This window comes from Rhododendron vialii, chromosome 3a, assembly GCF_030253575.1.
Source record: "Rhododendron vialii isolate Sample 1 chromosome 3a, ASM3025357v1".
NCBI classification, from domain to species: Eukaryota; Viridiplantae; Streptophyta; class Magnoliopsida; order Ericales; family Ericaceae; genus Rhododendron; species Rhododendron vialii.
Genome location: NC_080559.1, coordinates 18,753,391 through 18,778,652, shown reverse-complemented (window position 1 = coordinate 18,778,652; position 25,262 = coordinate 18,753,391). Strand labels below are relative to the sequence as shown.

At 43.9% G+C, this 25,262-nt stretch overlaps 1 protein-coding gene across 5 annotated transcripts; it reads right to left on the bottom strand.

The window, feature by feature from the left end:
• Positions 1 to 2,136: 2,136 nt before the first annotated feature.
• LOC131319128 (uncharacterized) lies at positions 2,137 to 23,218 on the bottom strand. Of its 5 annotated transcripts, XM_058349264.1 has the most exons (10): positions 22,986 to 23,184; positions 22,291 to 22,359; positions 20,041 to 21,695; positions 19,183 to 19,409; positions 18,762 to 19,094; positions 4,654 to 4,900; positions 3,954 to 4,082; positions 3,623 to 3,838; positions 3,131 to 3,254; positions 2,137 to 2,688 (listed from the first exon to the last, which is right to left on the bottom strand). In XM_058349264.1, the coding sequence occupies exons 3-10, from the start codon at positions 21,589 to 21,591 to the stop codon at positions 2,450 to 2,452; spliced, it is 3,066 nt and encodes a 1,021-aa protein (XP_058205247.1). In that variant the 5' UTR covers positions 21,592 to 21,695; positions 22,291 to 22,359; positions 22,986 to 23,184; the 3' UTR covers positions 2,137 to 2,449. The 5 variants fall into 5 exon arrangements, with proteins under 5 accessions (XP_058205247.1, XP_058205248.1, XP_058205246.1 ...); XM_058349265.1 differs by lacking the exon at positions 22,291 to 22,359 and having other exon boundaries at positions 22,986 to 23,218; XM_058349263.1 differs by lacking the exon at positions 22,986 to 23,184 and having other exon boundaries at positions 22,291 to 22,432.
• Between the last annotated feature and the right edge of the window lie 2,044 nt (positions 23,219 to 25,262).

Genomic DNA, 25,262 nt, shown 5'->3' with positions numbered 1-25,262 from the left:
CTTTCAACATTATCTACCTATGGTGTTCAGCAGTCAGCAATTGATTTTGGTCTTTGTTATGATTTCTGTTGTTTTGGATGGTCGCTAGTAGAACCGTAGTCTCCAACTTATCAATCGGAAGAACCTAACTTCTCTGTCAAGTGAGCAATGCAAAACTCACTTCTAACAAAAAAATAGATGTTAAGGATGACCCTACACTCGACAATACTACCTCCGTCTCAAAATTAATGTCCAATCCTCAAAATGAGAACTTAAAACTAATACATCTTCTATAAGAAAAAATTCAAATTTTTTTCATAAATTAAAATTACTCATGGATATCTAGTAAATTGTTGAAAAAAGTTTGAATGAATTTTTCTTGAAAATTTTACATTATTTTTAAGTTTTCGTTTTGTGGACCGAGCATTTATTTTGGGACATAGGAAATACTAATTAGTTCTCATTCCCTCAAAATTGAGTTCCTCGTACAAGTGGGAGACCTTATATATGGTTTTTAGAGGGGAAAAAAAGTGGGAGACCTCATGCATGCATTAATATTTAATAATCTAACTACTATTTCGGCATGCGGGTGATTGCTTCATACTAACATAGATAAAAATCTAGACCTGAGATTGCACTTAGAAAACAGAAGTATTTGGGTCCTTTTTTGGGTTTTTTTTTTCTGCTCAGCAAAATAAATTTATTAATCTTTAAAAGAAATACAAAGAATAAACGATCAAGGGAAGGGAATGCCATCCGAGACAGAAAAAACTAGGTAGGTAAGACACCAACCAAGACAACAAGGATCGAAGGAAAAACAGCCCAAACCGAAAAACCAAACATTTTCTAACTACAAAACCCAACAAAAAACGCTGCAAAGAAAACCAAACCATACCAAAGCAAGGCAGCGGAAAAAGTTTATTTATCAATCCTCGTTCGCATTCCAATTTCAATCCTCACTTTCACGAAGTCATTTTCAAACAAGTTTAGAATCATTTTCTTTTTTGGCTAATAAAACTAAATATGCAGATAAGTTACATAATCAAATATCTAAGGGGGAAAAGCTAAACACTTACAAGGACCCACCTCATTTATACAGGGGAAAAAGGCTTATGTAAGTTTGCTTATAACGCCAATGAGCTCTAGCTCAGTTGGCATCTCCTAATCCTTCTCATGTGTGTGAGGTTAGAGTTCGAGCCCGGTCATGGACGTTTAGAATTTAGGGCTATGAATAGTCTCTAAAATTCACTGTGAACTAACCTACTTATAACGACCCCACCTCATTTGTATTAAAAAGAGTAAGTTTGCTGGGATAGTTGTGTAGAATCACAGTAAAACCAATGGAATTCAAATAACTCTATTGTCTCATTGCTGCAAAATCAACAAAATCCAATTCCACTCTGATGTTGCAAGGAATTTATTCGTAGACACATCCGTACTAATTTTATTCCTCATCATTTGAAATTTTGTTCCTACACACGCCCATTCATAAATTGCATATATCATGTCCTATTTATCTGGAAGCATCAATTGCAGAATATGTGACTGAAACAACAAAAAATAGCATCCAGTGTATTCCCTAAAGAACTTTGAGAAGATATTTACCATAGAACTTTTCCGACCGCCCTCATGTGAATCTTCCATTTACTAGGGCTGTCCACCAAACCGACCCACCCGACCCGACCCAAAAATACATGCAATGGACGGATCTGATTACTCTGTCGGGTCGGGGTCGAGCCTGTTTAGTCAGATTTCGTGACATGTCTGTCGGGTGTCGGGTGCACCATATAATTCCTCGGGTGACCCGACCCGACCGAGAAATCGTGTATAAAAGGAAAAAAAAGCCCTAGATCTATTACAGTATTACTCTGTTACTCCTCCTGTCTCCTCCCTTCCGCTCCTCGTTTTCGCTCTCCCACAGCCCCCAAATTCCCATCGGCCACCACCACCAGTCCACCGCCACTCCTCCTTCTGCCGATCGACCCACCGGCCACCGTGGTACATCTCTCCTCTCTCTTTCTCTCGATCGATCTTGAACTCTCCTGTCCATCTCTCTCTCCCTCTCTCTCCCGTTCATCTCTCTCTCTCCCTCCCTCTATAGGAATGCTAAGGTTTCAGAGTTGAAAGCATTATCTGTCAAGGAAGCCATGGAAAATCTTTGGTTCGTGATCTTGTTTTCAAGGAATCAAAAGAAACCATTGACAAGCTGTATTATGTAATCAGTGAATAATTTCTGGTTCGTATGTAATCAGTGAACGATTTCTGTTCAAATCTGATACCCGACCGAACCCGACAAATTCAATCCGAGTGCATTTCGGTCGGAGCCCGACGAGAGTTTCGGTTGGGCTCGGGTGGACATTTTGGTAATCCAAAAAAGTCGGGTCGGGTTGGTCCAACCCGACCCGTGGACAGCCCTACCATTTACCATCAATCATGCAATACGTATCTTTTTTATGAGCAATGGAAAGCCTCAAAATGGATAATTGATAGGTTCCTGCTGCATGGCTTTCTGAACCAGTTCTGTCTGCTCCTTAACATGCATTTGGTAGAACCCAGTGGCCGTGGCAGCAGAAGGAGCCCGGCCAACATATTTAATATCACCCGAACAGCCTCTCTCTAGTGCTCTCATTGCAGTGCCAAGGCGCGGTGCTATGTAATGATATGCGCCCATGTTCATTGGCTCTTCCTGGCACCAAACAATCTCTGCATCTGAAAGAACCACGACAAAATGAAATAACTTAACCACGTGATATTCGAAAAAGTTGAGCAAATAGAGAGACAATGTAGGATTATGGTCACACGAACATTATCATCCCCCGTTGGTTGAGTGATTTTGCATGAAACGATGAGAAACAAAATTGACACTTGTTTGGAGTATGAATCCGGAATGATGGGGAAGCAAATCTCTTACTATGCCAATTCTGTTTCTCTGTTTCTCACCAAAAAGCGTGAGATTTGGTGAGAAATGATGAGAACTAAAATGATTGGCACATTATAATACCTGATATTTCCCTTGAAAACACGGGAAGATGAAGACACGATTTTGAGAAGGTAAAATCTTTTCTTTTCTTTTCTCACTCATGTGACAAATCACAATCCTTTTTTAATTTTCCTCGTAATGGTAAGTCAATTGCACATATGAAATACGTACTTGGATATCGCTTCAGCTCACGTTGGATAAGGTCGTACGGGAAGGGGCATAGTTGCTCCACCCTACATATTGCAATGTCCTTGCCATCAGTTTTCCTCCTCTCCTCGTCGAGCTCATAATAAACCTACGGAATGATATGAAAGAATAACTCATTAGTTCATCAGCAAAACAACCCACAGAAATCAAAACCAAACAAAAATGCCCGCAATGCATCACAAAAGGATACTCTCATTTTCTCATCATTTCTCAGTGCTAGTGTTTGCCTAGTGGTTACATAGTGTTGCCCACAGATCCAAATGTACGACAGTTCTACCAGGTCCAGGTGGTAGGAAACGAATACCAACTCGATTCAGTTCTGACAGATTCTAAGTAACATTAGCATTGATCTCATGTTCTAACACAAGAAGATGATGTTGGAAGAAAGCACAAAAAATGAGATGAAAAACAAAGACGAAGAAAGGGAAAAAAAAAACCCAGCAAAGTATCACACACCTTCCCAGAACAAAGAATTAAGCGCCTGATACCCTCCTCAAGATTTGAGTGGTCATTCTGGTCCTTTATGAGACGCTTAAATCTGGTCCCCTGTTTGTCAAAACCTGGATGGCCTTGGACATCATCAAATTCAGACAGATTAGATTTGCAGTCCTTGTGTCGAAGCAAGTTCTTTGGGGACATCACAATGAGAGGCTTGCGGAATTCCCTGTGTATCTGGGAGATGAAGACACAGTACATAGAAGAAAAAGGTAAGATCCAAGAAATAATACTTGAGAAAAGAGACTCACTGCCAACAAGCTTGAAATATTAGTAAATTAGCTGCACTCACCTGACGCCGCAAAACGTGAAAATAATTTGCAGGAGTTGTCACATTTACAACTTGCCAATTGCATTCTTGGATCTGCTTTCGAAGTGTTGGATCCATCTCCGGTATTACATAAGGATTATCATCACTCATCTGCCATCAGATTTATTCCAAGATTCACTACTGCAACGGGATTGAAAGCCAAATTCCAATTGAACAATGAATGGTATGCTTAGCAAGGTGAGAATCAGATAAGGTGAAATATCTTTACTGTTGGCTGCCAAGGGTCATTGCTGTGATTGGTTAAGAGTTTTCTCATGTCATTTTACTTGATTTGTTCATCTGCGACGTAATCTAGTCCCCAAAACACCCGAGTCCACTCCAACTTTCCCCCAAGGCCCCAACCCACACAAAAGAAAACACACACATCACACAACAACAACAGAACCCAAAAAAAAAACATGAAAGGAAAAACAACATATATTGACTGTTTCACGGAAAATGAGTCCATTTTGGGCTGATGTCTTCTCAAAATTCCCCTAAATGAGGTATCAGGGAAATAAGAGTGCGATGATGTAACTGATTATGCAAGGCATATGCAGGATGAAGTCTATGTATTAACTCATTACTGAAACAGCATAGAACTCCCCTTCCTCACACTTTCAGCACTCTATGGTAGTAAATCAAAAACTAATCAGTACTTTCAGAAGCATTACTAATTTACCTGAAGGAACCGCTCCAAGCGTGCACTTGAATGTTCAGGCCCTTGGCCATCATAACCATGAGGTAGCAGGACAACAAGCCCAGTTTGGCGCAACCACTTCGACTCCCCGCTACTCAAAAACTGATCGAAAATCACCTGAGCTCCATTTGCAAAATCACCAAATTGTGCTTCCCATAACACCAATGCATTTGGATTTTCCATGGAATAACCCAATTCAAATCCCACAACACCAAACTCAGAAAGAGAGCTGGAAGAAAAGCATGTCAAAGAGGCACCAACGGGACAAAGTCTATTATTCAAATAAAAAAAAGAGAGTTGAAATTAAATAACGGAATTAGCAGTGAACAAAAAGAGAGGGCTGAACTACGGATCAAATGCAAAATCCTAAATAGGATGATCACAGTTGTCGACACCCCAATCTGGCTTCTTAAATATCTAAGTCCCACCTTAGACGACCCTAATGACGAAGCTAGTTACACAGGTTTTTTTTTTTTTTTTTGAACGGGGTTACACAGGTTGCAAGGCAAAGTTTTGGCAGAACTGGGTTCAATGAGGATGACCCTAGGTGTTAGAGAGTAAGGTCGGAGCAAGTGGAATGCATTTTAGGAACAGTAAGAACACATCGAAGTGGCGGCTGCGCGGCCACGAGATCGTGTTGAGTCACTACCCCAAGTTGTGGTGGCCGTGTGATGAACCTTCAAGAATGTTCTAGAAGCTCGGGAAGTTGCAGCTGTGTGATTGATACGTGTAAGAGTAACAGATATTACTTGAGGCAGTGTTGGAGGTTATCCCAAACTCTTCATGAGTTATCAGTATGGATGTATCTGGACTTGATTTTGGCTTTCATACGTATCTGGGTCCCACAATTATTCGTATTTATGGGAATCCCATATAAAATAGAGGCCCACATAGAAAATCATTCAAAAAAAGTGAGTTCAGCGCAACATATTTTGAGAGCAAATACAAGAGTACTGTGAGCACACGCACACATATATTCACAAAACACTAGGGGAAGTCCAAAACTCTATCTGTAGTTTCGCGGGAATCAAGCCAAACAGTCAAAACTCTCAAGTTCTAGTTGAAGGATTCGAGGTGGGATGGCCACGGAGGCACCCGGACTGCCCATTTGATCTTCTTTCCCATTTTCTTTTTTGTTCTTCGTTTTCTGGTGTTCTTCGTTTTCTGGTGCATCACAAGAAATCCGAAGCCGCAGCCGCAATATCGTTTGGATTGAAACTCGCGGCAGTGTCTTCTTTTCTGGCAACCGCACGATCAGTTTCACGTAAGAAACTGCATTTTTATTACTCCTCCTGTTTATTTGCATATCCTTGTTTCCCTGTCCCAATGTGTTACTGCTTTCGTCGTAAAAATAGGTTTAGTCAAAATGCTCATGCATTGGTTAATTAAGAAGAAACTATCAAAAGCATTCATATGAATCAAAGAATTAGAGGCCAACCATTTGGTTGGGCCCTGAATCATCAGAATCTCGCTCATATTGGTTTCTTGGTTCCTAAAATCAAGTGACGACTCCAAAATAAAGTGCGCCGCAACAAACACTATCGATATGGCATGCTGCAAAGGGTGTCCAGAGTTCGCGAATTAGTCATTCCTGTGTGCGAGCCTATGCCGCAACGGGCGGGTATCCACAAAAGTATGCATGGCATCTGCGATAAATCAAGGTGTTGTTACAAAGTTTTTCACTTACGTGAGATTGTAGTCTTTATATGTAGGCTAGGCAACATGTCTTCCAATTTTGCTACTGTGTGGCCCGTTGATCCTTGGTCTGAGCTCCTCTTCAATTGGTTCGAGTGTTGTCTGGCCTTCTTGCCCTAACCTACACAGTGAACACACAACTAAGACCTGGCCGGGGTTGCCCCGCAAGGCCCTCCGGCGAAAGGATGAGAATGTGCAGTGAGTAGGGTTTTAGTGTCTAGAAGCATGTACCTCTTTAGGGTTGTCCTGCTTTGGTATTTATAGAGTCTGCTTGGCTTACTCTCCAAGTACGGGCATGTGCCTTGCACGGGTCGGCTGATGTCATTGTGATGTCACCGATAAGATCTGGTAACCGTTTTTGGTGTGAGCTGGCACCCCCATGTGCACCCATCATTATCTTCCGACATAACAGCTTCAGCGCTTGGGGTGGCACATGGCGCTGCAATGGCCGAGCCCCACCCTCGGCCGAGCCTGAGGGCTGGTGACTTGAAGGGGGAAGGAACCGACGGAGTCAGTGATCTTGACGACAGCCGAACCGGAGGACTTTCTCATCTGCTGAGTCGTCGGGTAAGTGTGGTGTGGATCCTTCCTCGGGCTCTGGTTATCGCCAAACCTGGGCACGGGTACGGCCGCATCCTTCAACACAGCCTCGGTCCATACATGTTGGACAGGGGTCCGAGACGTTAAGTTCGGCCTACTACAATAGCCCCTCAATCTCTATCGGTGCCACTGCATGGTAGGGATTGACAACGAACATGGTCGAACTTAGGAGTTTGCCGAACCTGAATGATTGTGGATGTGGCTACAGCTTGGCCGAACCTTGCCATCTTTTGTCTCTTCGGAAAAGCTGCAACCGCCAGAGTTGAGCCCCAATGGATGAGCACCAGGTGTCAACTTCTGTGTTGGTGCGGCAGATGAAAAGACGTTTGGCATGCGCTACAGCCGTCCCATCGAGGCCACGTGTTGACCTCTGATTGGCCATTGATTCGGCGATGTAATTATGAGCAGGAAATTCGAACGGGGCTTCATCCTCTATATAAGGGGTGACGAGAGGAGAGAGAAGGGTTACAATCTCTCTCTCTAGAACTTGTACTCTCGAAGCTCCACAGCCTTCCAGTTCCCAGATTCAACGCCAAATCTAGAGTTTCTACGCTTGAATATGTTTGAAATCTCCAGGTACGTGTTTGATTCATGTTGCTTTTCATTTCTATGTAGTTTCTTGCACACTTTTTCTGGGTTTCATGCATTTTTCAGGGGTCTTTGTTCTGAGCGAACAATACGAAAACAGGGATGAACAATGATGTTCATCCTTATCTTCAACCTGTTCTTCCGAGCTCAATCCTGGTTGGCTCCAGCCGATCCTGAGTTTGATCTTGTAGTGTCGCCGAACTCCGGACTCGTCCTTCGAGAGATTCCCGAGCCCGTATTTTAGCGTAGGTTAGGGTGGGGCAGTAGGGTAGCCGAACTTAGTAAGACCATTGTCTTTTTGCCAATGATGAGGATTTTCATTCGGTTTCCTTTTGTTTTGTTAGGTCTGGCTCACCCAGTAATTGTCATCTCTTCCGACTCTGAAGGCTCGAGAAACAACTCTACTGACTCGTTGATCCGGGAGTGGTCGGATAGGAGTAGGATCCGACGCCAAAACTCTTCCGTTTCCTCGAACATCGAGTGTGACTTCGAATATGGGGGTGATGAGTTCCTCACCGATCCGGAGATCACGTTCTCTCTGTCTACCCCGCCCAAGGCCGAACCTCAGAGAGGACCGGAGGCCGAATCGAGATTCCACTCTGGAGTCGAGGCCTCGACATCCGCACAATCCAGGTGTGATGCTGCCCCGGCCGTGGACAAAGAGGTCGCCGATCTCTATGAGAGGGGTCAGGTTTGCCCTCACGCTCACTTCTTCAGTGGCGACCCCGGGGAATGCGAAAGCTTCCGTCGAGAGTACAGCATCCCGAACGACGAGGTTGTTAGCCGAGTGGCTAGCGACCAAATTAAGGACAAAGGCGAACACAGGCCCGAGCATATCACCGTCCCTTTGATGGCCATTTGTGAGGCTAGGCTGCGGTTCCCTCTCCACCCATTTCTGAGGGTGTTGTTGGCTCGGTTCAACCTCGTTCCTCACCTGTTCGCCATCAATAGCTTCAAGATCGTCATGACTGTGATTTCGTTGAAGGAGATCCACGGCTTGGAATTCTCCGTTGCCGACCTTTTTGATACTTACATCATGTCTCGGCATGGGCATACCGAGCATAGGTACCTCTCAACGAACAGAGGTAAGGAGCCTTTGGTGAACGGGTTGGCCGACACTAATAAGTGGGCAAACTTCTACGTGGAGGTGCATGGTAACTTTGAGTTCGGCAACCAGGTCAACCAAAGGCACACGTGCCAAAAATAAAAGATTTCAAAGGTTCCTTAAATTTGCCTTTACTTTTATTTTGCCGTGCTTGTTTTTGTTCGATTGTTACGTTCCGGCTGACTATTTCCCTTTTTGCAGACCACATCGCCATCACCAAAAACCTACAAGCCGTGTCCTTTGAGACGAGCGTCGACATTCTAAGATCACAAACTTGCCGAGACGCACCGACGCTGCTCGGTTACATTCCGTCGTACAAGGGCAAGCTCAAGAGGAAGGAGAAAAAGGCGGGGGAGCCGAGCGAGAAGACGGGAACTAAACGGGGGGCGGAGACAGGAAGGCAAAGAACCGAGGGTGAAGTTTCCAACTTTCAAGAAGTCGGCCTCTTTTTGGCTCAACAATAAACCAGGAATAGTGCTTCCCGGCATTGACGTACCCTTTCAGATTACTGTGCCCGAGTTCACCGAGGGAATGTCAAGAAGGAATACCGTGCGTGTCAACTTGAGGGGGAATGTCTCGGCGCTGCCGAGCAGGTCCGACCCTATCGGGCCCTAAGAAAAAAGACAAAAGGTGACGCATAACTTCTTCCCCACTACGCCTCCGACCCCTCGTCTAATAGAAAACGAGAGGCCTGAGGCGTTGGCTGCCGTCGGTTCGGGGGGAGTTCCCAGATCCGTCGGTGCTGCGAGGCACGTCGTTGCTCAGGAATTTGCCCCTTCCTTTGCTTCGGTGGATGGGAGACTGGTGACCATTGAGGATAGTGTCAAAGCCGATCCTGGCCTTGCTGTCACCATGCTCCAAGGGCTCGCTTTGCCGAAGGACATGGAGAAAATTCCTTAGGACCTTCGGCCGAGTCTGGTTCATGCAAGTGCTTATCTTGTTCAGGTTTGGCCGAACCTCCTTTTTTTTACCTTGTTCTTTTTCTCTTCCCGAGCTCAACACACTTTTTTATGCAGGTTGGGCAGCCTCTGCTCAATGCATCAAAGAAGGCCACGCTTGCAAATGCTGAAAAATCTTGCTTCCAAAAGGAGATAAAGGTGGAGCGTGAGAACGTGAAAGCGTTAGAGCAGAAGCTGGTGGTTGCCGAGGCTAAGGCAAGGGAGTTGGAGAAAGAGAGGGACAATACTCTGAATGAGGCCAAGGCTGCCGAGCGTGAATTGGAGAAGATGAAGAAAGAGGAGAGGAGGAAACTGAAGGTAGCCGACGCCAAAGCATATCAGGTCGGTTTTGACCCAGCAAGCGACGAGTATGAGAGGGAGGCAGGGAAGATGGTGACTGAGGAGGTTATCTTGAGGGTGCCCATTGCCTATAGGACAGGGTATAAGGATGGGGTGGCTGCCACTGCCAGTGTTCTACAGCTGGAGGCTGACATGAATTTGACCAAGTCGATTCTTGCACCAGTAGTGTCCGAGCTTAATTTGCCATACACGGATGAGGAGTGTGTGCCCCTTCCCCCCGAGGAGTTTCCAAAAAGTGATGAAGAGATCGAAGATGTTGCTGATGCAAATGCCGAAGGTGGATCTAGGGCCAAAGCGGTTGCTGACGATGTTGGAGAGGATGCTGCTAATGCCAATCTGAACGCCGAAGTGGAGAACGTTGAGTTGGACCGAAGAAACACCCGCAGGTGGAACTTTGGGGTGGTCGGTTACCGTAGTTAACAACCCTTTTACTTTCCAAACAACTTGTTTCATGTTCTTTTCCTTTTGATACTTTGAATTTTTGTTGGACTGGACGGCTCCGAACATTGGAGTTTGTCATGCCAGATGTAATAGTTTTTGGGAGGACAGAATCAAACGATTTACCACGCCGTACACACCCGTTCAGGAAATCCATAGCACTTTTGACTTTGAACCTTTGGATGTTTTGATCAAGTTTGGTTGCATGGTTCTTGTGTTTGCAACGCTCTGCCTTTCTTCATGCCTTAAAAAAGTTTTGGTTATGATGTTTGTGATGATTATTCATAGCCCCCACTTTGGTTGGGGTTCGGCCAAGTGGCAAAGCCTTGGCCAAAGTATTGGTTTGAATGAAAGTTAGATTGGTGCCTCCTACTTTTGGTTTGGGTTCGGCCAAAGTGCCAACCCCTAGCCAAAGTACGAAGGACTTCGAAGTTTAAAGTTTGTGGGTGGTTTAATCACCGAACCCTGAGCGTAACCAAGCTATGGCCAACCTTAATTACTTGCCAAGCCAAACCGTAGCCTAAGTTCCAGCCGTAATGTGTGCATTGGGCTCGGTGGACCATATATCTGAGGTGCTTCTAGGGCATCATAATGGCCGAAGCGGTGGCGCGATCGCCGTTTGCGGGTGTGACCAAAGTCATCATTTGCGATTGTCAGCAAGTGCTGTTAGGGATTAAAATTTGGCAGAAAACTAGGGGAAATGAAAATAGAGTACACAAAAAATATCAATTGCCGAGCAAGATATTGTGCTTGTACTAGATACGACAATGAAATACAAGTTGAAACAAACTTTCCCAAACTACAATCAAACTGTCATTAATGTAGATAAGGGTCGAGGTCGACGCAACACAAAAAGGGAAACAAGGCCTGGGGCCGAAACAAAACATAAGCTAAAGGAGATAGATAGTGGCCAAAGAAGAGGCATGCTGGCAGTGTTATCACATGTATGCCTTTTTCAAATTTTGGGCGTTCCACGGGTTGGTGAGGACCTTCCCATCCATATCCTCCAAAACATAAGCCCCTTCTCCAGCAATTCAAACCACGCAAAATGGCCCTTCCTAGTTTGGCTTGAATTTTGTCTTCTTACTAGCTTGCACCATTTTCCTCCATACTAAATCATCGGGCTTGAAGGTTTTAGTCCTCACGCTACGATTGTAGCCCTTGGCGACTTGCTGTTGGTATTCTGCGAGCTTCAGTCGAGCGTCATCACGTTTCTCTTCTGCTAGAACCAACTCTCTTTCCAAGGCTTCGTCATTGGTCTTTGGGTCGAAATGTTCTGTCCTCAAAGTGGGGAATCTAGACTCCAATGGGATTACACCCTCCATGCCGAATGCCATGCAAAATGGTGTCTATCAGGTGGATCACCGAGGTGTTGAACGGTAGGCCCAGAGGACTCGTGGCAACTCATCGGCCCACTTGCCTCTTTTTGAATTAAGCCAACGCTTTATCCCTGCACAGACTGTCTTGTTCGTTACTTTGGCTCGTCCATTTCCTTGAGGGTATGCAAGGGTAGAGTTGAAGAAGCATATCCCAAATTTATCACAGAGGCTGGAGAGACCATTGCGAACAAATTGGGTCCCGTTGTTCAAGACTGGCATAAGGGACGCCGAACCTTGTAACGATGTTTTGCAAGACGAATCTCCGAACGTCAACCTCGGTGATCATAACCAGGGTAGAGAAATAATCCGTTGCCGTTATGAGGTATTTGAAGCCACCTGGCGCAGTCGGCAACTTTCCAACAATTTCGAGCCCCCGTTGGGCAAAAGGCCAAGGGCTGGTTATTAGGGAGAGATTTTGTGCAAGCTACTTAGGAATGGGAGAGAATAACTGGCACGATCGGCACTAGCGGACAACTTCTTCGCAGTCCTTCTTCATGTTCTTCCAAAAATTTCCTTGACTCATCGCGCGTTGGCAGAGGGAACGACAGCCAGAGTGACAACCGCAGCTGCCAGAGTGAAGTTTACGAGGAGGTATGGCCCGGAAATAGACTTTATGTATAGTTGGTCGCTCTCAGAGAGCCAATAGTAGGCAGCCTTATTCCGGATGCGGTAGGCCTCTTTCTTGTCCGTTGGCAGAGTATCATCTCGGAGGAATGCAACAATCTCATCCATCCAACTTGGACCGAGCTCTACATTGAGTACTTCTTGAGTTGTTTTGAAAGTTGGTCGTTCGATGTTGCCGAAATTGATGGTCCAAAATTCTGAAGCTTGGCATGTTGAGGCGATGCCGGCGAGTGCGTCGGCGTGGGCGTTGTGTTCGCAGTTGATTTGCTCAATCTTGAAGTTCTTGAAGTGTTGGATGAGTTCTGCCACCGTTGCTTGATATTTCAGCATCCTTGGGTCCAGAGCTTCGTAGCCCCCAAGAACCTGATTGACTATAAGTTAGGAATTGCAAAAGACAGTCAGATCTTCAACCTTCATTGCAATCGCAGAGTGAAGGCCAGCCAAAAAGGCCTCGTATTCGGCTTCATTGTTTGTGGCGGGGAAAGCGATGGTAAAATAGCGCTTTCGTGAAGAGTTCCGCAAGGGGAGACCAAGACGACCCCTGCCCCCCTCCATTGTTGTTGGAGGCACCGTCAACATGGAGGCACCATATGTCGCCTTGGAACAGGTGCCAAGTTTTTTGAGCTGCTTGTTGTTCGGCTATGGGTTGGGACGGTGCTGGAGTGTTGAGAGTGTTTGTATCTTCCGGAGTCAACTCGGCTATGAAGTCGGCGAGAATCTGCCCCTTGATTACCATCCTTGGCTCGAAGCGAATGTCAAAATTCGCCAATTCAACAACCCATTTGGAAAACCGGATGGAGAGGTCAGCTTTCCGGAAAAGGCTCTTAAGAGGATGCTCCGTTAGGACGGTGATAGTATGGGACTGGAAGTACGGTAGCAGTTTCCTTGCAGCCGAGACAAGTGCAAGTGTTAACTTCTCGAGAGGGAGGCAACGCGTCTGCTCTGGTAGGAGAGTCTTCCTTGTGAAGTAGATCAGCATATCGTCGGCGCCTTCTCACCGAACTAACGCTAAACTTACGGTGTGAGACGAGACAGCGAGGTATAGGTAACGATTCTCAAATTCCTTCGGTTTGACCAGCAGTGGAGCTGAGCTGAGGTAGCTTTTGAGTTCGGCTAACGTTGTGTCACATTCCGCAGTCCACTCAAAATTGCATCGGCTTTTACCCTTCAAGGCGTGGAAAAATGCATGGCATTTATCTGAAGACTTGATGATAAAGCGGTTTAGAGCTGCTGCCATGCCTGTTAGCCTTTGAACTTCCCGGATTGTTCGTGGTGGTCGTAAGTTTGCAACGGTCATGATCTGGTTGGGGTCGGCCTCGATTCCTCGCCCGGTGACCAGGTGTCTAAGGAATTTTCCCGCATTCACGCCAAACGCGCACTTTTTAGCGTTTAGACGGAGCTTGTGGAACTTGAGAATTTCAAAGACATCGGCCAACTTCCGAAGATGATTGTACTCCTTCTGGCTTTTGATGACGAGGTCGTCAATGTATGCTTCCACCGTATGGCCAATCTGGGCGTGGAGCATTTTAAAGATGGCTCGGGTGAATGTGGCACCGGAGTTCTTGAGCCCGAAGGGCATGACTCAGTAGTAGTAGATGCCGTATGGAGTTATGAATGCCATCTTTTCCATGTCATTTGGATCCATTGCGATTTGGTGGTAACCGCGGTAGGCGTCTAGAAAACTGAGCCGAGCATGGCCGGCCGTGGCGTCCACCAATTGATCGATTTTTTTGCAGCGGGAACCAATCCTTTGGGCAAGCATCATTCAAATTAGTGTAATCAACACAAACTCTCCATTTGCCATTCTTTTTCTTTACGACAACGGTGTTTGACAACCATGTGGGATATTGCACCTCCTGAATTGAATTGGCCTCCAATAGGCGGTTGACTTCTTCATTGACGGCCTTGGCATGTTCAGGAGCCGAGCGCCTCGCCTTTTGGACTACAGGCTTTGAATCTTTCTTAACGTTGAGGGTATGGCTGATGAAGTTCGGATCAACCCCTAGCATTTCGTAGGGGGTCATGCAAATACTTCAATGTTGCTCTTGTGGAACTGAAACATTTCTTCGCGCATGGCATCACTGAGGGAGGAGCCGAGTAAAACGAAGCGAGAGCCGTCCTCATTGATTGGCATGGACACAAGGTCTTCGATTGCTTTGTCCTCGGCTGGTTCGCCGACGTCTTCAAGTACGGCCAGGTCAGGTACTTCAACCCATTGGAATTGCTTTGCTTTGGTCGAGTTGTGCACGGCCGAGACGTAGCACTTTTTGGAGACAACTTGATCGCCGAGTAGGTCTTCTTGTCTTCCGTTTCTGCCGATAAAGCGGACGACCTAATGGTAGGTGGAAGCAATGGCTTGCATACCATGAAGCCAGGTTCGGCCAAGAATGGCGTTGTATGGGCTCGAAATGTTGACAACGATGAATTTGAAAACGACAACGGGAAGGAAGATGCGGCCGAGCGGCCAAACGGGGGCTCCATTGAAGCCGATGAGGGGCACTTCTGCCGGTTGCAGGGCTGACTCTGGGAGATCGAGTTTTTTGAAAAGGTCGTAATACATGACCTCCACCAAACTGCCTTGATCGATAAGGACACGCTTAACGTCATGGACTCTGATCTGAACAGTAACCACAAGAGCGTCAGAGTGAGGGGTTTGCACCATTTTTGAGATCACACTCGGTGAAGGTAATCGTCCATTTTGGTACATCCTATGGGCGTGATCACTTCGACCCAGGTCCCACCAAGAGTATTTTCTTAGAAGTGGAGGCATGATCAAGATCGGCGCGAAGAGTGTTCTCGGACTCTTTGGTTACCGAACCGTGGATGACGTGGATCGTCATTCGTGGTTCATTGGGGTTTGGGTCGGTGATAGGCTGGCGGGCGAGTGTTTTGGCTCGGTCTATGACTCTATGTACTGGTCGAGGTGACCTTGAGACGCGAGGCGCTCCATAAGTGCTTTGTATGGGACACAGGCTGTGGTATAGTGGCCGAGCTCATTGTGATAGGAGCATTTCTTCCTTGGGTTTTGATCTGGCTGTGTCAGTGCCGAGCTTTCCCGTCATCCATTCAAACCAAGGTTGTCTCATGATCTCTTTGAGGAAAGACCAAATGGGTTCCTTGAAAACTGTTGATTCGGCCACGTAGTCGTGTGCCTTCGGTAAACGTTTCTTCCCTTCCTTGATGTTGTTCACGTGCTTCTTTTGCTGGGGTTGCGGGGTGGGGATTGTTGGTGACAGCTAAGGAACGACTCGGGTTCCTCGGCCGTCCTGTTGCTAGTGATGAAGCGGGTGTTGAATGCCCGTTCAAGGTCGGCTAGGTTCCGGATGGATCCAGCGGGCAATTTGTTGAACCACTGGAGTCCAAGGGAGCCAAGGCTGGCAGGGAATGCTTTGCACTTGACTTCATCCTTAGTGGTACACAGCTCGATGGTCTGGCGAAAATGAATTAGGTGCGTGTAAGCTTCGCAAGTTGTTGGATCGAATTTGGTAAACTTCGGTAAGTGGAAGGTAGACTCGACCGGCGTATTGATGATATGAGATGTGAAGGGCGAGACGCCGAGGTCCTTTAGCTGTCGTTCAAAGCCTGGGCGCAGTGGCTTGCCGTGCCTGTCGATCCTCGACCGCTTGTGATCGCTGTCTTTAGAATCTTTGTCCGAGGGTTTCTCATGGTCTTTGTGCCGAAGCTTCTCCCTCAAATCGGTGTCTACTCGGCGAGGTCCGTCGATAGACTTTTCTCTTTCACGACGGACTTTTGGGTCGCTGTCTTGCCCTTCGACGCAGACACTCTTTCCGTCTCATCGAACCTTCTTTTCATTTTCCAAGTTTTGAAGTGGAATTTCTCCAAGAAGCTCGGAAACATGTCTCCTTGTCTCAAGGGAGGCTCAGCTGTGGTGGGAAGCCGTGGTGCGGGAATACTCCATGCGACCAGTAGAGTAAGTGCTTGTGAACGATCCGGCAGTGCCCCTAGACCTGCTCTGCTCCTGGTGGCTTCTTGATCGATGCGTCGCGGAGGTTGTTGGCTGCCGGCAGAGGATTAGTTCCCTCGCTTCACCCTTCTTAGGTGTGAAGCCAAGGCGGTCCTTCAAAGAACCGCGGCAGCCTGTTTCAAAAGGCTGCTCCTGCGGTGGTTGAGGAGGCGGTGGGGGAGGTGTTTGCCTCTATCGCCTCCGATCTCCAGCAGATCTGGAGTTGCCCTTAGAGCCGCCAGTTCATTATTTCTTTCATCGTCTCGTCACTGCAACAGGCGGATGTAAGCCGCCGTTACATCGTCCTTAGCCAGAGACAGCCCAGAGCTAGTAGGAATCAAAATGGACATGTGTCTCTCCAGGGGTTTCTGTTGGCGTCCTTGGCCCCCGAAATGGTAACGTCCATCAGGTCTCCGCCCATTGTGGCTGAGGTTGTGGTTGTTTTTGGGAAAAGGAAGGTAGTTTGAAGGAAATTCGAGCCGCCTCGAATCAAAAGTGTTTCACATCGGGTTCACCAATTGTGTGGCCCGTTGATCCTTGCTCTGAGCTCCTCTTCAATTGATTCGGGTGCTGTCTGGCCTTCTTGCCCTAACCTGCACGATGAACGCACGACTAAGACCTGGCCGGGGTTGCCCGGCAAGGCGCTCCCGCAAGAGGATGAGAATGTGCAGTGAGTAGGCCCAGTGACTAGGGTTTTAGTGTCTAGAAGCATGTACCTCTTTGGGGCTGTCATGTTTTGGTATTTATAGAGTCTGCTTGACTTGCTCTCCAAATACAGGCATGTGCCTTGCACGGGTCGGCTAATGTCATTGTGATGTCACCGATAAGATCTGGTAACCGTTTTTAGTGTGACTTGGCACCCCTATGTGCGCCCATCATTATCTTCTGGCATAACAACTTCAGCGCGTGGGATGGCACGTGGCGCTGCGGTTGGCCGAGCCCCACCCTCGGCCGAGCCTAGTGACTCGAAGGGGGAAGGAACCGACGGAGTCAGTGATCTTGACTACAACTGAACCGGAGGACTTTCTCGTCGGCTGAGGCATCGGGTACTTGTGGTGTGGATCCTTCCTCGGGCTCCGGTTATCACCGAACCTAGGCACGGGTACAGCCGCATCCTTCGGCACAGACTCAGTCCATACATATTGGACAGGGGTCCGAGACGTTAAGTTCGGCCTGCTACAGCTACCTAGTATACATGACTACCTAGTCCCAACGGTAAGAGAATTGGAACATAAGCCTATGGAGGCTATTTTTATGAAGGCTAGGCATGTTGTCTACCAAATTTGCTTCCAACACACACACAACTTTCACTGCCGGCCCAAGGGATTTGGATACCCAAGGCTAAATTGTGGGGTGGTGCCCTCCGTAGTTTTAGAATTAAACAACAATGATAGAAATGTTTCTTTATATAACTTTAGACTTTATAATGCATGTTAACTATTTTGTCACCAGAGGCCAAAGTGGTTGGCTTGAATTCCACTTTACTTGGTTTCGAAGCCTGATAGTTACAATAGCATTACTTTTGAGGAAAAAACATTTCAAAAGAAAAAGTTGCCCAGAAGATTCAAACTTGGACACTCCGGCCACGTTCGGCTAAATAAGCTAATTGGCTTATTTTTTTGTCCTTATTCAAAAAAATTTCATATTTGTTAGTTTTTCGTCAATTTTGGAGATTATTGCATTGTCATGACAAAATGAATCTAAAAAGTAAAAAATTATGATCGAAATCTAACTTTTTTGAATAAAGACGAAAAAATTGGCTTATTGGCTTATTTTGTCTTTATTCAAAAAAATTAGGTTTCTGTCGTAATTTTTTACTTTTTATATTCCTCTTGTCATGACGATGCAATAATCCCCAAAAAATTGACGAAAAACTAACAAATACGAAAAAAAAATTGAATAAGGACAAAAACATAAGCCAGTTGGCTTATTTAGCCGAAGGGGGCCTCCATATGGATTAAAATCAACTTATCATTGAGCTAGCAAAGACATTTGTGTTATAATACAAACAAATAATATATATACTAATTTACAAATAATATTGGAGTGCCCCTAAAATTTGAAATTTTTTGGATGCCCAAGGCCCAGGCCTCTTGGGCCGGCCTTGCTTGCTCAAGCACTCGCACATGGAGGTGTGGGTCCCAAAAATGGATAGCCACACAAACAACATGAGAGCGCGTTTGTAGGGATGTTGATAAGAGTCTATTGTTTTCGTGTTTTCGGTTGTCTCCTCTAGGTTTGTATTCCGGTGTCTTGAGCTTCACATGGTTGGCTCAAGCTTAAAAGAAAACACAATTCGTATCTTGCGTTGACAACTGCGAATATCATCTTTTTGGGTGATAAAATGCTTAATTAACACAGCAAATAAATGAGAGGGTGGAAATGACACCAGAACTTACCTGTTGCTAACTGTAAACATCTCCTCATCTTGGTTCATGATAACATGATCTAAAGGACAGTACTTCTCCCCAGTTTCCTGATCATGAAGTACAGCATGCCTGTGACTAAAAGTACCTCTCTCAACATCCTGACCACTCAACCTCACATGATTACCTTCTACAACCAATGTAGCAAAAGCAAGTGCTTCAGCAAGTGCCCAATCGACGCCCTCCCCGGTTTCGATCATCTTTGCCCGCTCTCCAAAAATCTTCTTCACTGCTCTATGAGGCCTAAAATTATCTGGGAGGGTTGTGATTGCTTTGCCAACACTGTTCAAAATCTCTGGCTTGACGCTATGAAATAAGCTCAAAATGTTAACAAAGACACAAAAAGTAAAAAAATTCAAAGAAAAGTGAAAACTGAGAAATACAGACAACATACCCAGTATTTCGGACACGTGAAATCTGTTCTGGGGACTTGAATCCCGACCAATACGCCGAAAGCCAGTCCCTTCTCTTTGGGACATAATCTTTGCTGGCCAAGAATTCTTCATTAAGGATTGAACTGACCTTGTTATTTATCTTCTCAATGTCTTCCTTTGTCACCTGACCAGACTCAAAAAGTTTCTTTTGGTAAATTTCCAGCGCTGAGGGGTGATTCTGGATGACCTATCGGCATACATTCCATGTCAGAAGCATATAAACTTTATTGACCACTGACAAATACTCTGCTACTCCTCTTTGTTATTTTTGGAAGTCGTGCCTTTCAATCGAGCCAACAAATAAGTATTTTCATGAAAAAAAATACGGCAACAGATCCTCTGTCCGACTGCCTCTGTCCAACTCGCCTGTCCGATCCCTCCACGGCGTCGTTTTGCATGGAAATGGCAACATATTATGAGATATTCTATTCAATTAGTTCTAGGGTCATAATTAATTTTTGACTCTAAGGCTTTCAATGAAAGCCCTAAGGGAGCCTTAGAACTAATTGAATAGAATATCTCATAATATGTTGTTGTTTCCATGCAAAACAACACCGTGGAAGGGTCAGACAGAGGCAGTCGACAGAGGATCCGAGTCCAAAAAATAGACGATTTTACCAATTGAAAGATTTCAATTAGTTCTTGAAGACAGTCTTCAAAATTATTAAATTAAAGAACATGAACCACTTTGTGAGATATCTAGAATGGTGAAAATGGACAAATAAATGTGATGGGAGGGAGTACAAGGTATTAACAATATTTGTAGACTTCTAACAAGAGTGATGATCTAGAAAACTAAACAATACATTAAGACTTACCTTGTACATTTTGGGCTGTGTAAAAGACGGCTCATCAATCTCATTGTGCCCAAATCTACGGTAACACACTATATCAACCACAACATCCGAATGAAAAGTCTGTCGCCACTCTGCTGCAAGTTCACAAACATGAACAACTGCCTCCAAATCATCACCGTTGACGTGAAAGATGGGGGCATCCAAGGCTTTGGCAACATCAGTACAATACTGTGAAGATCGTCCAGCCCTTGGATCCGTTGTGAAGGCAACTTGATTGTTCACCACAATGTGTATTGTACCCCCCGTAGTGTAATTCGGAAGTGCACTAAGATGAAGGGTCTCATATACTACACCTTGTCCCGCAAAGCTACCATCCCCATGGATTAATACGCCCATATTCTTGGTCCTACGCACATCATGGGAGTAATATTGTTTCGCCCTTGTTTTCCCTACAACAACTGGATCTACAGCTTCCAAGTGACTTGGATTTGCAACCAAAGACAAGTGAATTCTCTTCCCACCCCTAGTTGGCCTATCATAAGAAGTCCCCAAGTGATATTTGACATCGCCAGTTCCTGTATAAAGCCCAACTTCTTCAACAGGCCTCGTTCCACCGCTGAACTCACTAAAGATCTGTCGTAATGGCTTCCGAACAACATTACCCAAAACATTTAATCTTCCTCTGTGAGACATCCCAATAACAATACTCTCAACCCCTAGGTCAGCTGACCTGTCAAACATCTCCTTCATGCCTGGAATCAAAGTCTCGCCACCTTCAAGACCAAACCTCTTTGCTGCAGTCCACTTGGTAGCCAAAAAGTTCTCAAACTGTGTGCTCCAAATGAGTCTATCAAGCATAACCTCACGACGCTGCCTATTGTACTGCATTGGTGTTGGGGTCTCAATTTTTTCCCTTAACCAGTTACATTTGTCCCGATTGGCAATGTGCATGTATTCGTAACCAATGGTTCCACAATAAGCCTGCTCAAGCCTAGTCAAAATCGCTCTAAGGGTTTGCACTGGACGGTTTTCAGACAAAAACCCAGACATCCTCCATACACCTAGGAAAAACTCCCTATCAAGATCAGCTTCCGTGAAGCCATAAAGAGCCGGATCCAAGTCATCAGGAACTTCCCTCTGCTCCAAACCCAATGGGTCCAACTTGGCTTTCATGTGACCAGTTACCTGGTAAGCCCTGACGAGCAACAACAATCTCATGCTCTCTTGAATGGTTTGGCCTGAAATTCCAGGCGATGTGGCTGCCTGGCCAACAAAGTTTCTAAAAAAATTATCCCACGATTCATCAATGCTACTTGGGTCTTCTTCCCAAGCCCTTTGGAGTTCTTCTAGGTAAACACTGCTTGTCCCATCTAAGAAATTATCAGTTAACTTAGAGAGCGGCACAGGGCGAGGGACAGGTGCCGCTTGTGCCTTAGATTTGAAAGCAGTAGTGTGAAAGTAATGATTTTGAGCAGGAATGAGGCGCGTTCTTGAAGCATGGGATCCACCCTGTGAAAGAGTTCTCCTTATTGCAAGCTTTGCAAGACTAGATCCAGCTCTAAACCACCCCATTGCTATCTATTACCGGTCCTTAAAAAGCAACCATAAACACAACTTCCCTTAGCTTCACACTTCCTCAATCATCTGTGTCTCCTTCCATAGTGCTCAACCCTCACCTAAAAGGTATTAAAATTAAACAAGAAAATCAGAACCAAGATATAAATACTGTCGATCAGGAACAGAAAATATAAGCAAAATTCAAGATTTTAATGCTTGTATGAATTTGAGTAAACCAAAAGAAGTTGTTCCAAACCAAAATTCTTAATGAACACTAAGGTTTGAAGGTTTAGATATAGCAAAATTCGAGATTTTAATGCTTGTATGAATTTGAGTAAACCAAAAGAGGTTGTTCCAAACCAAAATTCTTAATGAACGATAAGGTTTGAAGGTTTAGATGTAGCTCAACAGTCGTCTAAAACAGTTGAAGGATCTAAAACCACTTCTAAATTAGAATAAAACACACACACACACACAGAGAACAGTTTGATTGGGAATAAAGAAATGGAAAAAGAATCAGCTGAAAATCCTTGGAATCGTAAATGACTCACACGCAACTGAAACATAAGTAATTGAAGATCAGTAAGTGGAAAAGACAAAGCTAGACTTATTATTGATGATAAATATCAAATACATACATGCGTGGATAATGATTGTAAAACGGTAAAGTGCAAAATGGGAGGATGGATAGGAAATAACAAAGTGAACCAGAACCTGAGAGAAAAAGCAGAGTGGTTTCGGAGGAACGCTAGCTCTCCTGACCCTGGCAAATTTCCCAAATCGCTGCCAAAAACAATGGGAAAGAAAAAGACTGACTAGTGACCACACATACATAATAGCGTTTCTTCTATGGTCACTCTCATGCCTATTCTTCTCATGCCTCTTCTGCTATGGTTGTAATTTTTTAAATATTTATTTTTTATTTGACAAGATACAACGTTCTCACACAATAATTTAAAAAATAAATACTTAATAAAAAAATAAGTACTAATATTTACTACTTTCTCCGTCTATTTTTTTTATTTTTAAGAGTCCTGCTTCATAATTCCAACTTATTAAAAAGACATCATCATTATACCTTTCACGTCAACTTTTTCCTCCACTTTTCCTACTTACCCATCATCATTACAATTTTACTTACTAACTTTTCAAAATGAAATATACTTTTAAGGACAAAATAGTCAATACACCAACTTTTATCCACTAACTTTACAAAATGGACACTTATTAAAAACAGCCCAAAATGAAATTCCGCACTCTAAATAATGGACGGAGGAAGTAGTATTTTTGTTATGGCAATACACTCTGTGCTTCTTCCTCTCTCTTCTCCAATATTCCAGGAAACTGGAAAAGTCACTCTTCGTTTACGAAATTGACTGCCAATAGGATTCATGCGATAGACTACCTACCGGCGACTCCCATTCATGGTGGACTGACGACGGCCAAGCACCGGCAACTTCCGTTCATGGTTATTAAAGAAATTGTACTCGCGGTACGGTATCAGACTTGCGATATTGACAGCCAATAGATTCATGCGCCCGTCGTTGCTGCATCGTCGTTGGAGCGAGAGAGAGAATTTAGTAGTAGGATTGAAGCGTAGAGAGGGAGAGTTGCAGTCTTGCAGAGGGGTGCAGTTAGAGTTAATTAAAAGTAAAAGTAATTCCATTATTATGGAGATGATTGAGACACGTGGTATCCACTACGACGCAGAACCTTCTGGGTCTATATAAACCAACTAGTAATCAAATGTACCCAGCACACATGAAAATTTTACTACCTTTCTTCTGTTTGTTTGCTTTTTTTCAATTCGGAATATCGACCTTTCTTCTTAATTTCAGCGGAAATATATTTTGTAGTATTCAAAAGGAGCCGATTGACTTTTTTTAGTTCCTTTTGAAGGAAGGTAGGAAGGTAATTTCATATTTTACATCATCAATATCTATATCTACTACTACTACTACTATAAATTTGAAATTGACCAATTGATTGTTTCCTTTGCGGTAATTAGATTTTAGGGCTAAGAAAAAAAAAAGGGAAAATCCAATTCAAACAAATTCAAACCGTATGGTTTGGTTTGATTATTTAGTAGTGTGATTTGGTCCCGATTTTAAAGAATTCGAAATCTAGTCAAATGGTTTGGTATGTGTAACGGTTTCTGATTCCAAACTAATTTGAACTGTGTGTAGAGTGCTACATACATTACATATTTACACTATATTCACATGGAGTCCACCCAGGTTCCACAAATATACTGAAAAATGTCCATAAATTTTAAAATATTGTTTTGAGCAGTTTTGCTCTTATAAATCTAGAAATAATACTTGCAAATATCTGTTGGAGCTGATTACAGAACCCCATAAAAACAATATTTTAAAATTTATGGTAATTTTTCTGTATTTTGTGGGACCCGGGGTGGGCTATGCAGTATAAATATGTAGTGTACCTAGCATTTTTTATATTTATACTCCTTCCGACCCTTTTTTTATGGTCTAGTATTCCATTTTGAGTTATCCTTTAATAAGTGTCCATTTGAAAAAGTTAATGGGTAAAGTTGATACATTTTTTTTTACTTTCATGAGTAGATTCCTTTTTAAAAAAATTACTAGATTAAAGTGTAATGATGATATCTCTATAAAAAACAATTATGAAAAGTTAGAATATGTAAATTATAATAATAATGTCTCTGTAATAAGTTAGATTTTGCACAATTAAAAAGGGACGAAGGAAGTAATTTGTATCAGATACACCAAATAAACATAGACTAAGCCATAGTCAATTATTTTTCTAATTTAATACTCGAATCCATCGCCCAATTCCTTCGTCACCATGATAAATTAACCTCTTTACAATCTATGAGTTTTTGTGATTACTGGTTTTCTACTATTTTTTGTTGATTGATGTTAGTGAGTTTTGATAGTTTTAATAGAATTACTACTAGAATAAATTTTGATTTAGTTTATCTCTGTAATTTTTAAGTATTTTTAGGGTGTCTTTGAGCAAACTTTTAAGGATCTTTTTGCTTATTGCAAAAATTATTTTGAGGAGAAAACAATGTGGTTTCTTTTTTCTGAGAAAATTTAGTCTTTTTACTTGTACAAAGAGCTCTTTGAATCTAAAAATACACCCCCCCCCCCCCCCCCCCCCCCCCCCCCAACCCAAAACACACACACACACACACACACAAAAAAAACCCTAATCAAATTTAGGCATTGTGACCCCTTTTGGATGCAACTCTTGCATCTCAATAGAAGATTGGGAGTTTGAATCTCTCACCTGTGTGTGGATGTTCTTCCTTTTATAGGGGTTTTTCTTTTGTTTCTTCCCTATGATGAGCTTATTTTTAATTGGTTGAGTTGTTGTGCTTGGTTATCTCGTGGACTCTCATAATTAATGTAGAATTCCGAGTTTGTAATTTTTAATTCATCCTCACGAAAAGTTATTTAACAATAATTTATAAAAATATATTATTCTGCAATATTATAAAAAAATTATGTATATATATGATTGTAGAATGACTCTTTGTGAGGAGGAATGTGGGAGAGACATGTGACATGACTTAGAATTTCTCAACCAATAGATGTCTTAACCATTTTAAAATTCAATTGGTCCAAATAATAGGATAATTTATAATTTGAATAATACAGAGTCAGTAATTCTCCAAATCATCTTCCGCCCAACATCCATAT

Coding starts and splice junctions, on each gene's coding strand:
- LOC131319128 (XM_058349265.1), bottom strand. CDS start 21,591: ATGGGGTGGTTTAGAGCTGGATCTAGTCTTGCAAAGCTTGCAATAAGG. Junction 19,095..19,182: donor TCACGTGTCCGAAATACTGG/GTATGTTGTCTG, acceptor CTTATTTCATAG/CGTCAAGCCAGAGATTTTGA. Junction 2,689..3,130: donor TGAGCTGAAGCGATATCCAA/GTACGTATTTCA, acceptor TGGTTCTTTCAG/ATGCAGAGATTGTTTGGTGC.